The following is a 16659-nucleotide window of genomic DNA, read 5'->3' on the forward strand; positions in this document are numbered from 1 at the left end:
TGTGTGTGTGTGTGTGTGTGTGTGTGTGTGTGTCTGTCTGTCTCTCTCTCGCTCTCTCTTTCTCTCTCTCTCTCTGTGTGTGTGTAAATTCAGTCAAGACAATGACTTTATTCATTTAACAGAAATGTATCCAAACTAAGTGACCAAAATGATGTGGCATAGCCTTTTCATTAGTAGTCAACTGTAGCTGATGAGCAACCTGGTGAGAGACATTGAAAGAGCTTTTGTTTTTTCTTCCACAGGCAAACAGTACCTGGACAATATGAAATAAGTCACGGTGATTAAAGGCCTATAGGTTTTTTGAAGATGCATATAAATTCCAAAATGAAGAGTTAACATTTAAACTTGCACTGTCAGTTTTTTTTTTGCCAGTACAAATGTTAAGGAGTAAAATAGGTTCCATGTTGTTTGGCTAATGCAACACGTATTTCCGTGTTTCTTCCTCAGGGAGCCTTGGGACTTTTCTGTCAAAATTAGTCCAGGCCACGTTTCAGAGTTCCACCTGTTCCAACTGACTACTTCAAACTAAATATTCTAGAGTGCTGCTCTAAGATCTTTGCTTCAAACTGTTGTCAAGGCAAGATGCACGCACACTCTGGGGTCCTGTGTCAGAAATATGAGGAAAGCCTTCCTTGAAAGTTTAACCAGCAACAGAGACCGTTGTACTCAAAACACAAGTTATAGATGTTATGATTTCGTCATTTATAAATAACTATTACCATCCTGAAGAGGAATTACATGACAGTTAATGAAATATCTGTTGTAGCCTAATCAATATGATCCATCAACACAGGTGGAATCTTTCATTTATGACATCACAGTACTTATATTGGGATGTTACTTTAATCAGAGATGTTTCTCTGAACTCTGTAGTTGAGCTCCTTCAGATTCATCTCTCTGACTTTAAAGAGCTTAAACCACTGCGTCACCGGCAAGCAAGATGTAATCCGGTAACAGTCTGCGCGATTGGATAAGGAAGCCCATTCTCCAATTCGATTCGATGAGCGAACCGTTCATCAAACCGTCCTCACTTCCTTGTTTGGTTGCCAAAAACAGTTGCAGATAAATCCTTGCGTGCCACAATCACTGCAAAGGCTGTCATTGCCTACTTTGTTGGGTACACACGATTACTTCGAAGCATCGAAGAAGCCGTAAGTGCCAAATCTAAATCCCACGATTCTTGTCTAAGTGAAAAAAGTAACTACAGCATCCATGATGCAAAGCTGTCATGTCAAAAGATGCAGTTGTTCCTTGCAGCTAATGAATCAGGTAAAAATTATCAATAGTTCTTTACCCTCACTAGTGAGGGGCAGTTACAGTAGCCTATCTTGTGGTTGCATCAAATCTTTTGGTCACTTTTGCAAGTAGCCTATCATTTTGATGCATTCCTGAAAGAATTGCTGATGTGGTGGGCTAGTCTTGTGTAACCTATTTAGGAAAGCACACATTTATAAGATTGTATTTCAAACATGGGTCATAAGTTACATTGTAAATGTGGCTTTGAAAGCTTTGCTTATACAAACATACAACTATAAGGTAGGCCTATTTATAGTCACGAAGCACTTTAAAGAGCATGCTTAAAGCATGAGATGTCATGTCTCATTTCTGAGGGGAAAGGAAAGCCAGTGGATCACTATCGTAAAATGTGTATCAGTTAGTTTGGTCAACTACACATGTACTCTATACAAGTCAACTACAGAAGTACTCGAAACATGTACTGTGAGCTTTGAAGCATTCACGGCTGAAATCTAGACTTAGTATGGAAGGTATTAGACCTATGAATATACTCAGTTCATGTGTGCATTGTCTGCTATGCAGAACACAAGGGACACCAGGCCATGGGTTCTGTTGCAGACTACATTCAGTCATTTTGCTGAAATGTGACACATCTATTATTAGATCAGGTCTGTTTTTACTCATAACATACATGAGGATTCTTATTGCATAATTTTTTATTGTCATTATGAATTTTACCTCTGTAGCAATAAAATGTGTTTCAGTCATTGTATCTGTATCCGTATAGGGCATTAGAAAGCATGCAGTGTATAGTCAAGAGGACTTTTACAGACTAGGTAGCATGAGAATAACTCATTTCATATTTGAATTGCAGTGGATCATAAATACACTTCAGAAACTCCACTTGATCTTGTGTACTCATTGTTCAATTGTATAACCTTTGTGAGAAGAATGCCACTGAGATTTAGCTTGTTCAGTAATTGGAAAATACATATAAATCAATAGAGAAACGGTAACAACAGCTATCGTTTGATCTCAAACTTAACCTACTAGCCACAGGCAAGCATCATTCATACACTTATCTCCAGGTAACAGCCATTATCCTTAATCTTTTGCAAACTTCTGTGCCCCTTTAATGACTGATAACATTTGAAGGTTAAATATAGTTGGTTGCCAGTTGGCTGTAATTGTATCAGATTTCACTGTAAGTGGGACACAATAGTCCAACTCCAATCACGGACAAAGGAATTTTTGGATTTCAGAATTTTAAGCCAATTGAATGACAAACTCATTAGCCTTTAGCTTGTATTGAGCTTTGGGTTACTTTTACACAGTGAAAAATATCTGGCAGGCTCCACACATAAAGACATGCATAGGGACATTTTTTGGGCTTTCTGTTTCAGTAGAATACAGGCGTGCACTGTCATTTTTGAGACACCTGAAACATCCCATTCCTTTAGGCAGTGTGCTATGTCTTATTTCCAATTTAAGGCTCCCTCTTTAGAAGACTAAATGTCTACTTAATATGCTTTAATGCATGCTCTTTGGAGCTGTGGAGTACTCCATCACTTTAATACACCTTTATATAACACACATTTAACTAGTTAGGCCTGGTGGAACAGCTTATCTGGCAGCTGGATGGTGCCTTGCTGGCATGATGGAGATACCTGTTCACCAGCCACAATGAGACAGTAATATGGGGACAGAGGCCTTTGCTCAATAGCGTCTGTATATCAGTCAGCGATGAATATTCATGGATCATAGTGTCATGACATGCTCTGTAATTGGCAGCAACATTAGTAATGACTGTGCCAGCGTCTTCAAGTCTTTGCATATTCATGTCATGGAGCAATATATCCTAGTTGTGCTTTTTTCTCATGAAAATGTATTCGGAAGCTGCAGGTGGCCTCGATGCCACAATCAATTGTTAAATTGTGCTCCAATGGAAAGGAGGTGAACCTGGAGCAGCCTTGTCAATCTCTATGAGGGTAAACATATTTACTAGAGGGAGGAGAAGAGGTGTTTAGGCCTTAAGTGGAGTAAAGTGTTTTGTGTAATCATTTAAGAAGCTTGACATGCTTCTTTTAAATGTTTGCTGCTTTTGCAATGGAGCCCCATTCATTCAAACCAAGAAGACGTTTTACCCCTATGCTCGGTCAGCTCTTCTAAATTACTGAAAAATAGCACAATTACTTCGCCCAGTATTACAAAATGTGTTGTACTCGGAGGTCTTTTTGTTAATGTATGTTTTATACAAAGTGATAAAAAAGATAACTTATGGTAACTTATGTAAGTTAGAATAGCATAGACTTCCACCAAGGCCAAATGCTGTGCTTTATATAGCACAATGTCAAATGAAAATCGGGACAACAGTTTTTGTATAAACCTACTTACAGACTGACAAAGAAACAAACTGCACTGAATAACCTCCTCTGCGGGGGTAAACATGGGGTAAAACATCCTGTGTAGTATAAGGAAAGAACTGAAAATGAAGTGGTATTATAATAAATGGTTTTGTGACTTCAGGAGAAAGGAGTTTGCACAGCAAGTTGAATTTGGCACATAACAGCCCACTTCAAGTATGCAAATAAAAACAATGATGCCTTTCTTTTCCACTCAGGAGAACTGGGCCGTAGGCCTACACTATGGCTGTGCGGAAGGCAGCTAAGGTAGCTGCCCTTGGTGGGGGAACGGCCGTCGCATTGTATGCCTTCTCAGAACTGAGGGAGCAAAAACAAAAACAGGTAAGCCTCCAAAAGAATAATGCCGTAAACACCGTACTTAGAGTTCTGAAGCTGGGGGACATAATGTTAATGTGACTGAAACCACAGCTAGTGAGGGAAGTAACACAGAAGATGATGTTTTAATAGGCTGTTCTTAACTAAACTCTCGGGCCTCAAGCAGTACATGTGTCAGTGCACTGATGATGTGAACATAAGTAACAACAGACTCCAGATCCAGGCTTGTGTTTGTCGAGTTATTTAGCATAGCAACTACATCACCTGACACGACTCATTTGTTCTCTAAAGTACCTGCTGTCACATTAGTACACACACATATATACACACATTGCATTTAGATATACAGAGACAATAGACATGTTTTCTTTTGGATGTCTTTTAAAACACTTCTGTTCTCTCAATGGATGTAATGTAATTTGAACTTTATTTTAAACTGAGTCTATCCATCGTTGAAAAAACACTTATTGCATTGTCTGGGTCTCATTTGTCCCTCATGTTCCATCCAAAAGCCTCAATGGGTAAGAAATTATGTTATTCCTCAAAACAATAACACTAATTTCACTGGTCATACGTGCTCTCCTACAGTACTGTATTTGTTTAACTGTCTACATGTCTTTTAACAGCTGAGTGCTTCCCTATCTCTTGCATGGCTGCAGTATTGTTTTTGAATGCTTGTGTGGCATGCATATTCGTGATTAATCTAGCCGGACACTAGTTTGGAGTGGGGGCGGGGGGGGGGGGTAAATAAATTAGCATGTGATTGATTGTTTCTTATTTCTTTGTGCTGTCAGACGCTTTTTTTCCCCACAGAAAATGCATGATTTGTGTTTTCTTAAAAATCCATCATAAACAATATGAGGACATACATAATAATGAAATGCATTTATTAATGTGCACTGTCCCCCCGAGTCATATGACAATGAAATGGATGACTGGTCTGTTTGCTCGGATGGGCTCTAGACCCGAGTGCAGGCTGCGGAACAGGTGAAAATGACCTTCCAGGATGTGCTTCCCTCCAGAGCGGACCAGCTCTCGGCCCTGCGCCACACGGACGAGTTCGACGTGCTCGTGGTCGGGGGCGGGGCCACGGGCTCAGGTTGTGCCTTAGACGCAGTCACGCGCAGTGAGTTCAAAATCCACACTCCTAACCCCAACCCCACCATCTTGCCCCGACACCCCCACTGTGTGTTTTGTCATTTCTCACGAGGCATTAGCTGAGGTGTTAGCATAAGCAGGACTTAGGAAGGCTAAATGATTAATGAATGGATGAACCAGTGTCGCATGGACTAAGAGAGGCCCTAGTCACTGTTCCGGGGTCCATTTCAACCATGTATTCACAGCAGGGAGCCAAATGCAATGCAAAGAGGTTTACAATAAGTTGCCTGCATTTGTATTTGGATGGGAAATAGAGGAAACAACAGAGAGTGTTTTTATGATTAACTCATGCCCAGCGGATTTAAACGAGACCTAAGCACAGGATTCTGGACTTTAGATACCGCCACAGAGCTGTGTTCACAGTGTGCTGTAGACGCCACGCGCGCATATTCGACTGGCGGACGTAAAAAAAAAAAAAAAATCAAATGAATCCAATTTGTTTTGCTGTTGTGGCAGGCAAGCTGCGGTTCAGAGGCGTCTTTTTATTTGGGGGGGATTGTTGCGCGGCACACTTTTGTGCTGGTCCCCCCTCGCAAGCTTTTGCGATGGATATTCGGCACGCCGATGTTGCGTAACCTGATACTCCATTGTGATGGAGCTGCTTCCAAGCCTCCTCTCAGGAGCTCAGGCGTTTAAGTCGCTTCAGCTGGGGATCTTGGGGAGGGAGGGATAGAGGGAGGGAGGAAGGGAAGAGCAGTGGAAGTGTTGGACTTGGAGGATGTTCGCCCTCCCCCTTCTCCTCCTCCTCCTCCTCCTCCTCCTCCTTTTCCCTCTCCTCCTCCTCCAGAAAAAAAGCCAAGAGAGACAGTGAGAGGGCAGAAGCCCAATCATGGCGTTTGAAACATGACTCTCTGGGTACGCCCAGGGTTGCTCGTGTGGTTCCCATTACTTCCTAAATCAATTATCTATGCTCATGGTTTGAGGTTCTTTTAATCTGTTTTTTCCCTGTTTTTTTTTTTTTTTTCATTTATCCATTTTTACTGTCTAATGTTGGAGAACAAATGGAGAGGGAGGTGGGGGGGACTGGAAGCCCCTCATCCTTCTTCCCTAATCCACATTTATTTCCCCTTTCTTCTTTTCAAATTTGGGATTTGCAGCTTCCAGCCGTCAGGGACAGAAGCTTGAAATGGTGAAAGACTGGAACTGAGAGGGAGGACTAGTCCTCAATGTTAAGAGTTCTCCGGATTTATCCACTCCACAAACAACTCCATTCCATGTTGGAAAACTCACATCAACAAAATCTGATCCTCTGAAACTATCAATTCAAAGATTTTTTCATCATCAGAATCTGACTATATAGTCTATAGATAGATCTCCTCAGCAATTCCCTTTCAGGAATAGTTTCTGGCATCCTTGACTGCAGAATATGAATTTGAAATATGATTCGAAATAAACAGTTTTTTTTTGGTAAACATTTTAGGTTTCACACCTTCCATAGCCTCTCCCATGAATATGAATGCCGCCTGGCACCCAAAGGAGATATGAATGCCCTCTCAATATCTTCTCCTTCGAGCACATTACAGAAGAGGGACGATGCATATGAAAATGATATGCAATGCATTCTAAACATTTGGGGAAAATAAGTAGCCAAATATCAGGCTGCTGTTTATCTGTTTGCCTTGGCTTCCCCACTGTCAGATCTCAAGACTGCCCTGGTAGAGAGAGACGATTTCTCATCGGGGACCAGCAGCAGAAGCACCAAGCTCATTCACGGCGGAGTCCGATATCTACAGAAAGCCATCATGAAATTAGATTATGAACAGGTAAATGCTTCATTTTTTCTCCGCGGCTGACACTTATCTGTGGAATTCCTGGTCCGTCTGGTCATATTGTTCTATTTCCCCACTCTGTTCATCATTCATTCAGGCTAGCTCTTGACATGCACACATAGACTGAGTGGAGGTGATATCTTTCTCTTTCTTTCCCCCCTCTTCCCGTTCCCTGTCTCCTTCTCTTTAGTGAAGTTATTTCAAAGAATTCACCACACCACACTGGGATTGAACTGAAAAAAAAAAGAAAGAATAGAGTGCGGCTGTTATTATCAAGATGAAAATTAATATGGAAAATTGCATTAAAGTAATGGGTGTAGTAAAGCATTTGGGTCTCCCTTTTGTCTGTGTATTGTTAAGGAGTCACCTGGGTTCAAATCCAAATGTCATCGTTTTTCAGTTACATTTCCCAAGACCTGAGAAATCTCATTATTTTAGGCGCGTGTTGTTCTTTCCTGGGCTTATTTTCCTATCTGTTTGAACATAGCGGGGTCATGCAGGTGAGCCATGGAAGGGCCCAATTAGTGTGATTGCAGGTGGTGCAAGTGCACACTCAGCAGTTACATGGGACATTCTACCTGACTGGCAAAGACTCAAAGAGCACCCACAGAAATATCCTGGATAGATAGATAGGCACTTCTACTGCATATCTAGTCTACCTTTATTCCCATTTCAGTGAGGCTGCTTAAGTCCTTTCAAGTTGAGTCAAAGCTAGGTGACACAATCATGAGTGATACTACTTCTGTATGACATCTTTACAGAGTAGTGTTTTGAACTAGTCATGTAGTGATGTTCTGGCTTCTTTTGCAGTATATGATGGTGAAGGAGGCTCTCCATGAACGCTCCAACCTGCTGGAGGTCGCTCCTCATCTTTCTGCCCCATTACCCATAATGCTCCCTGTCTACAAGTAAGTGTTCTCAGTCTCTCATTAGACCTGAGTCCTGCTCAGTAAGAACGACAATATCTGCATACCATTTAACCTTCCTGCTGGACATTACCAGTGTGACTAATCTCGTGGTTTGAAATGGCCGGTCCATTTACTGGTCCACCTGATGGGATTGTGAGCACCGAACTAATTGTGTGCTAATGGTTAATGAAATGGTTCCTTTGTGTTTGGTTTTAATTATGATGAACTTGTGGATTTGGAGTCGGAGGGATGCCCCTCTCCAATTACCTGAACAACTGTGTGTGATGGTGATGGTGAAGTTTCATCCCGATCTGTGTCAGTCAGCCCACGTGACACCTGAGCTCTTGTGATTGAAGTGGCTCCGCAAAAGGTCACCCAATCACAGGCACAGAGGAAACCGTAATTTGATTAATTAACGGCAAAAGAACTGGGAGAACACCTGAATGGCTTCCGCCATGAGCAGATATTGCGCTCATCTGCAGCACATCTGTTGGTGCCGTAAAACTGAACAAGGTGCCCCCGTACCCCCCAGCCCCCCCTCCTTGAAGATGCTCAGTTATTTGGCTTCAGACCCGGGGGCACTCTGGTCCAGTCCGGTCCCACTATGGTCACTAAAACCTCTGGCCCTGCCCCAGAGGCAATAAACTTCCCGCCGATTGCTCTCGGTAGAGTGGGGGGGAGACGTGCGAGTGTGTGGTCCATCATCTCCTCGTCTCAGGCCGGCGTGAACTGAGGGGCTTGATTTGATTTGTGCCGCTTTGTATCATGAGCTTTAATTGCACATGACATTTACGATCCTCTCTGGTATTTAAAGCAGTGTACAGGTGTGGCTCATTACCGGGGCTGGGAGGAGAGGCTCCGAGTGCCGCGCTGTGCTCTCATACCCCCCGACTCATCACCCGCCACCACCCCCCCCCCCCCCCCACACACACACACACATACACAGGCATCAGTCTGCCCCCGTACCTCTCACCTACCTCACAGTGCCTTAGAAAGGGTTACTGCTGTCATCAGAGAGGACATAGGCAGAGAAAGAGAGAGAAAGAGAGAGAGGGAGAGAGAGAGAGAGAGACTGGCCATGCACATTAGTATGTATGCTTTGTTCTATGTCTGAAATGGAATGTATCAGTGAAGCATAAAATGTTTCAGCAGATGTTTCAGACACAGTGGATTCATAACAGTTTTTAAGGCGATAGTAGTTAGATTTATCAGATATGAAATGTAGCACAACAACTGAAGAAAATATTCTACACTACTTTGAGCGTGAGAATGCCTGCATCTCTGTACAGATATTTTGCAAATGTAAAAATTAGCCTAATAGATTAGCCCACTACTCAGAGGTCAGTATTTACATGTACAGAGTGGCTTTAAACACTGGCCTCTGGTAAACAGCTGAAAGTTACGTCAGTGTGCATGAGAAAACAACGTTTGACCCAAAGGCGGTATCAGTTTTCTATTCTAATGTACACATTGTGTGCTGTTTCCATCCCTGTTAATTGCCTTTTTATCGGCCTTTGTTGGGTTCATCAGCATTTCCCTTTTGTCTTTTCCTGCTCAGAGCTCTAATGAAATTCCATGACATCTACCACGGCCTCCACTTTATGTGGCTTTACATGAAAAAAGCAAAACACAGGGGCCTTTGTGTGGAGTGCCTGCGATGGCACCCTTTTTTTTACCCTGGGATGAGATGACAGTTTGCGTTGTTCACGCCACCATGCCTCTGCCACTGGTGACAGTAACAGAGCCTCACCATCCATGTTACTGACCTAAAACCCCATGGCTTTGGAATCTCGTTGGAAATTGGGTATAGCAGGTTTTTCTAGTGACATCACCTTTTTAATGAGGTATTGGGAGAATATACAATGTGTACGCCTACAGTTAGGTTTTATGAAACATGTATCGCTTTCTGATGAAGTCTTCAGAATGTGCTGGAAAAGCTCAACAGTCATTAGTCCTGATAGGTTAGGTCTGACTAAAATTCAGATTTTTCAACAGAGCCCTGAAGTCTTCCTTTCTTTATCTTTAAAGGTACAGTAAGTAGTTTGACTTTCTTCCTTTATCTTTAAAGGTGAGGTGAGTAGTTTATCCTTGTCCATGTACATGTAGCATCAATATTCAATGTATTCTTGTTGACATGTAAACATCAACATGTAACTCTGAAAGCTTAAAAAACAAACAGCGTTTCCTGGAATTACTGTACTTCTTCATACACACATTTCTCTATTTCAGCCCTTGTTTTATGTGCTTGTATGTCTGCATTCTAAATTGTCAACAAATGCTCAAAGTACACCTCAAACAAAGTATCAATATGCACAGATGACAGTAGAACAATTATTTAGCATCATTATTCAGATATATGTTGTTCTTGCATGTCTAGAAGCTTTTAAACTTTTACTTCATTTAGAGGCCCCTGCACTTTTAAAGTGTCCTAATAATTGATAACCAGTTGAACAGCGACTCCTCTCCCTCTTGCTAACCCTGTGATAGGTGGTGGCAGTTCCCGTACTACTGGCTGGGGATCAAGATGTACGACTTGGTGGCAGGGGCACAGTGCCTGAAGACCAGCTACGTCCTGAGCAAGGCCAGAGCTCTGGAGCTCTTCCCCATGCTGAAGAAGGACAAGCTGGTGGGGGCCATCGTCTACTACGACGGTTAGTCCACCAGTCACACGTCCACTGACACTTTCCGCTGTCAGGATTGACAAACTCAATTAGTCTCATCAGCCCTGACCATACATATGCTAATTTAAAACCTCTGCTAAAAATGTAGGGCAGCCTGTTTCATGTGTGTGTTTTTACTTTGAGTTTAACTCTGCCCAGTCTTTTTTTTTTTTTTTTTTTTTTATTCAGTCAGCTCTCCCTGCTCCCATACTGTTGCACCTGACTGAATGTAATTGTGTTCTGGAGCAATTAATCTTGTACATCAGATTATCACTTCACTGTGACACATTTTGTGCTTGAGAGGGAGTTCATTAGCAAACACTCATTTGAATAGTTAATGGTTGTTCAAATATTTGACTTAAACGTTGCAGGGGCTGGCAAAATACATAGCGGCATATGGTCACAAAACACATATTGTAATTTTGTTGATAAGACAGAATTTCTTGCACGCAGGTAATAATTTAACACTGAAAAAAAAGGAGACAGGAGAAGTTTAAAAAATAATATGTGTGGTATCCCTCACACTTTCGGAAGTGAAAAAAAAAAGTCATCCCAAGTCCTCTTCGTAATTCCATGTTTTTACACAAGCCGTGTGCTCTCAGGCCACCCAGCTGTAAACAAATTAGAAATAAGGTTTTTTTCAAACAAAAAATAGCCATAGGGCGATGTGCTCCAACCCGTCCCGGCCTCTCTCACTCTGTCTTCGGGCAATATGTGTTCTGTGTTGGCATCAGAAAAACAAAGCATATGTTCATTGTTAGCCCGGGTGTACATAGCATGTCTTGTTTACTCAAGGTCTTCTTTGTAGCCGCAAACTCCCAACTTTGTTTCTCAAGGCCATCTGTCAGACTTCATTTAGCATTTGAGGATATGTGGATTCCCATGCACTGCAAAAAGGCAACATATTCTGGGGGAACAGGGCAGCTATGTGAGCAGTGATGTGTCAACCTTACTCATTTAGCAGAAGTAAGTGGGGAAAGAGGGGGCATTAGGCCCATGGACTATTTATATGGTTTTACCTTTAATGATATCACCTTTCCTTTTTATGTTGTACAGTACAGTTTTTATATAATATTTATTCTAGGGCAGATATCTGTGTGTTTGGTAGAGGCTGCTTTTAAAATAATAAAAATAGTGATAATAATCTGGTAACTTGGCTTAATTATTACAAATACACTACGATGATTATAAAAAAAAAATTTAAATACAATTTTGTCTCTTAAGTAGCCATTTTCTCCCTGCAGTTATTCAGTTGGGGACAATCACTGCAGTGACATTTCAGAAGCTGACCCTCTGTTACTGGAGCGTGGGCTCCCACTGAGTTCATCTCCAGATTTGGCAAGCCATCACACTCATATGATTTCATTATCCAGAGACACTTTCACTCTTAGGGAAATCTTTTGATAGAAAATTCTGTCGAAAGTGAAAGATTTTTTTGTATTTATTGTGAGAGATACAGATAGTAGCACATGCATATTATATGACCACATCGTAGTTGCAATTTTTGATGGAAATCTCTTGTTTTAGCACTTTTGCCTGGACCTCTCAGCTCTTTGTGTATATTCCCCATTTCCCCTCCACTTCCTGTGTTTGCCAGAGGAGCCGTTGACTGAAGCGTCTGGGATAATGACTGCGTCTCCCGCTGTACCTGCAACAATTTAATTGAACGAGTCAGCTCAGCCAAGCATCTCTGCCTCATGACTGCGAGACATGAAATTCATTGTCATGATTGTCCCTGTCATTTTGCAACATTTTGTCCTGCCGCGGACTTCCTCGCACTCCACTGGGTTTCGTACCTCCAGGAGGCGCAGATTATAGCGGAGGTTGGGGTGGGGGCATCGCCGAACACTGGCCTCTCCTCCAGGGAGTTTTGACATTAATTTCGCTTTGCGCACTGAGCGCGTGCAAGGCTGTGTGGTAATTGTACCACGATGGCTGTTGTGGCACTTATTCGCTTTGTTGTGTAAGGATGTATGATCTATACACATATTTATTAAATGCTCTGGTAAATTCTAATCACCACCATTATGGTATGTGTTGCACATTTGTCGCAGGCTAAATTTATTGACTTTATGTATGTGCTGTTGTGAATGATCTCAGCTAGGTTTGCTTAGAGGTCTGCTAGAGCAAAGGTAGTTTTCAAGTGCATGAGCTAAAAGATTTAAAGAAATATTGTAGTTTTTTTCTGCCAACAAAAAAAAGACTTTTCATTCTCTAATTCCTTATGGCAGCCTACATAGTCCTGTGCGTAATTCATTTTAAAGCATGGCCTTTATATTTGTGTTTTTTGTGTGTGTGTGTGTGTGTGTCTGTGTGTGTGTGTGTGTGTGTGTGTGTGTGTGTGTCTGTGTGTGTGTGTGTGTGTGTGTGTGTGTGTGTGTGTGTGTGTGTGTGTGGCTGTTTTTGTGCTGTCTTTGAGTTTTTTCTTCTTGAGAGAATCGCTTGGAGCATGTGGTAGCATTAACCAGAGCCTACCAGTTACTTAGCCTCCAGTCGTTTAAATAGAAAAAAATAAATCAGGGGTCCAGCGAGCCTCCTTCATTCCTCCGAGGTAACAACATCCTCGGCCAACACCAAAGGGCTCCAACTTCCCTGGCAATAACAAATAGAAACAGAGTTGCCCAAGACACCAACATTAAAAGTGATTAATCATCCGGATTCCTCTCCTTTCTTTAACCACAGATTATCCAGCTATAAATCTTAAAAGATGTATATAAGTATCACTTTGTAATGAAATCCGGCTTTGTTCATTTGTCACCTTTTAAACCTTTTCATTTAAATTACAAAACTTCTGACCTTGTGACTCTGAATATAGATCTCTGGTATTTCAGTGGCAGAAAGGGATTAATCCATAAATCTTGATACAAGATCCCCACTGTTCATTAAAGGGATTCTGGCCCAGTGTCTCGGCTGTGAGGAAGAACATTCCTTGTCACAAGTGTTTCCCGTGATGTGGATGGATTGAAGAAAGAGTCTGGCAAAGACGGGTCAAATAATTATTTCCAATGATTTCTGTTCTCCTTTCCCCCCTCTGCCATCTTTCTAGTTTGTGGATTATCATCTGAATGCTTCTCTGCAGAGGCTGTCTATCTCTCTCTCTCTCTCTCTCTCTCTCTCTCTCTCTCTCTCTCTCAGACAAACAGAGCTGCATTTCTGCATGTTTTAATGGTCTGTTTCAGTGTCTTACCTCTGGTGTGAGGAAATCACAGCAAAGTACAGTGTGCAGTCAGTGGGTGTGGTAGGAGCAGGTCTTCATCATTCAGGCTCTGTACTCTGCTGCATGTGTGTGTGTGTGTGTGTGTGTGTGTGTGTATGTGCAAGTGTGCGTGCGTATGGGTGTGTGTGTGTGTGTGTGTGTTTAGAGTGGAGACAACTCCCTGGCCCAGCCCTTTGCCCCACGGTGGGCCTCACCAGGCCAGAGGGGGGGAGGGGAGGTGGTGTTGTGTTGGGTGGGTGTGTGTGTGTGGGGGGGGGGGGGGGTTGGGGGGGGTGAGAGGTTGGGGTGGGGGTTGGGGGGGTAAGTGTCAGGGTTGGGGTCTAGATTTGGCACACAGGCCAAAGGGCCACTGTGGCTTTCAGTGTGCTCGGCATGCCGGCCAGAGCAGCCAAGCCGCTGATGCAAAATGACAGGGACAGATGTGACATATCGGTTCCGACACACTTCCATACCACCAGTCACTGGCTGCGGGCTGACTCACATCCTCTCCCCTGCTCCTGTCCCCTCGCTGCAGGACAACACAACGATGCTCGAATGAACCTCGCCATCGCGCTCACCGCTGCCAGGTATGGGGCTGCCATAGCCAATTACACTGAAGTGGTGCACCTCCTGAAGAGGGCAGAGCCGGACAGCGGCGCGGCGCGGGTCTGCGGAGCGCGCTGCAGGGACGTGATCACAGGTAACGCGGAAACAAAAGAAAGGGGAAACAGGGTTGTGTGTGTGTGTGTGTGTGTGTGAGAGAGTGAGTGAGTGAGGGGGGGGGTGTGTGTGTATGTATGTGTGTGGGGTGGGGTGTGTGTGTGTCTTGAAGTGCTAATCACGACGCAAGCCTGCACAAGGCGGTGGTACTTCCACAGCGCAGCTTTAATATTTTATAAGCGTTTTATGACGGTGTTGGGATCCTTCAGATCTGGTAGGGGGGATGTAATGCGGAATTAGCGTTACTCCAAATGGCCTTAGTTACCTTTTAAATGTCATGCACAGGAACTGGTTTCTTCCTCTTCTTCTTCTTCTTCAGGGAGAGAGTGAAAGAGAGGGAGAGAGAGAAAGAGAGAAGGGGGGGGTAAGGAAAGGAGGGAGAGAGACAAAATGGAGAAGAGATGGGGTTCTCAAGCGTGTCATGAATAACCATGATTTTGTGATCTCAGAGCATGACTGCCCCCTGATGTCTTTTACCGTGATACTCTTTAACAGTGTGTGTGTGTAAATGTTTGTGTATGTATGTGTGTGCGTTTGTTTGTTTGTGTGTGTGTGTGGTGTGTGTGTGTGTGTGTGTGTGTGTGTGTGTGTGTGTGTGTACATGAGAGAAATAGAGTTATTGATAATACCCATGACTCTCACAACTGGCAATCTTCAGATTCTCCCTCTCCATCATTCTGTACATTGTACATCGTGAGTCCTCTCAGCTAGACAATCAGACCAACACAGTTCTACAGTATTTCCCACAGTCTCCCCACCCCCCCCCCCCTTCACTAGTCTCACTGAATCCTTTCCGTGAGAGTCACAGTGTGAGCACTTGTCAACACAGATCATTTACCAGTATTGTGGCGGCTATGCTAAGCTACGAGCCACGTTAGGAAGGAGGGGTATCCAAGTTAGGAAGGAGGGGTATCCAAGTTAGGAAGGAGGGGTATCCAAGTTAGGAAGGAGGGGTATCCAAGGCCAAGCGGGTATTGTGTGAAGGCAGCGAGTGGCTCGTGCACTCTCTAAAGGGGTTCCTACCCACTCCGCCTTTCTGCCCTGCACTTTGACACCAGCAGGCGAGAGGGAAATTAGGTATGTCTGTTTCCTATTAATTACCGCCCCTCACCAGTCTCCCATGGACACAAGCGAGGCACTCTATTACGCCAGGGCTGTTAGCTGATAAATTAATAATCCGCCTTGTCAAGCGGCCGCAGGAAACGAATGGGGCGCCCCGTGATTGATGCTGTTTTCTTTCATAGGGCAGGAATTTGATGTCCGAGCCAAATGTGTTATCAATGCCACGGGACCTTTCACGGACTCGCTGCGCAAAATGGATGATCAGAAGATCCCCAACATCTGTCAGCCCAGTGCTGGGGTGCACATCGTCATCCCGGGCTATTACAGGTGAGCAGCGCCACCCAACCCCCCCCCCCATCCCACCCACCCACCCTCAGACCCCCATCTCCGTCCTTACACTCCACCCCCCCCCACAGCCCCACCCCCCCACAGCCCCACCCCCCCCCCCCATGCCCCCATCCCCACTGCCGTATGTCTCTGTCTTGCCCCTGTGGCTTCGCAGTGATCCCCCCCCTGCCTCCCCATCCATGCTCCAGGACCCACACCCAGGCGCGGGAACAGGAAAATCTGCGCTGGCTGTTTGCGTTTGATGCATCTGCCCGCGAGTGTTGGCTGCAGATCATTTTGATAAATCTGCCCCGATGTAGGTGCCTATTACTTTGCTAAAGGAGCATCATGTTTTCGCTCGTCTTCGTCCCGCACCGCGCAATTTGTCAAACGTGTAATGGGCCCTCCGGGCTCCTCTCAAGGGCTCCGCGCTCCGAGGCTGAGGGTGAGGGGCTGTTCAGCGGTCCCACAGTCCCACACAGACGCATGTGCAAATGGACCTTGTGATTAGATTGGTCTGTAGTGCTCTGTCCTCTTGTGTCCACAGAGCTTGTTGATGCATGTTATTTTGGTTCCCAGGAGACGAAGGGCTGTTCTCCTTATCACCACCACCACCACCACCACCCTCCACCCCACACCCAATTCTTCCTGTTTTAAATGTGGTTGGTGTGTTGGTGTGTATGTGTGTACATGCACATGTGAATGTGTATTTGAACACGTGTGTGTTTGTGTGTGAAGCAGGTTCGGCTGCAGAATTGAAAGCAGCAGAATTAATCTGGTGGAAACAACGTTGACAGGAGCCTGATTATAGGGAGTTCCCTACTCGGCATAACCCCCCCCCCTCCACTCCAACTGACCAAAGGTTAATGCAGTCTTCTTGTTTGC

The 16659-nt window shown here is 44.1% G+C and overlaps 1 protein-coding gene across 1 annotated transcript in view; it reads left to right on the forward strand.

The window, feature by feature from the left end:
- The first annotated feature begins 864 nt into the window (after positions 1-864).
- LOC121702902 (glycerol-3-phosphate dehydrogenase, mitochondrial-like) overlaps positions 865-16659 on the forward strand; it is a 30375-nt gene continuing 14580 nt past the window's right edge. Inside the window, 9 exon segments of the mRNA XM_042084226.1 lie at positions 865-1151; positions 3857-3980; positions 4487-4495; positions 4938-5100; positions 6771-6895; positions 7712-7809; positions 10297-10460; positions 14201-14365; positions 15630-15774. Coding sequence (XP_041940160.1) covers positions 3882-3980; positions 4487-4495; positions 4938-5100; positions 6771-6895; positions 7712-7809; positions 10297-10460; positions 14201-14365; positions 15630-15774 — 968 coding nt within the window. The 5' untranslated portion in view covers positions 865-1151; positions 3857-3881.

Source organism: Alosa sapidissima, chromosome 2 (assembly GCF_018492685.1).
Source record: "Alosa sapidissima isolate fAloSap1 chromosome 2, fAloSap1.pri, whole genome shotgun sequence".
NCBI classification, from domain to species: domain Eukaryota; kingdom Metazoa; phylum Chordata; class Actinopteri; order Clupeiformes; family Clupeidae; genus Alosa; species Alosa sapidissima.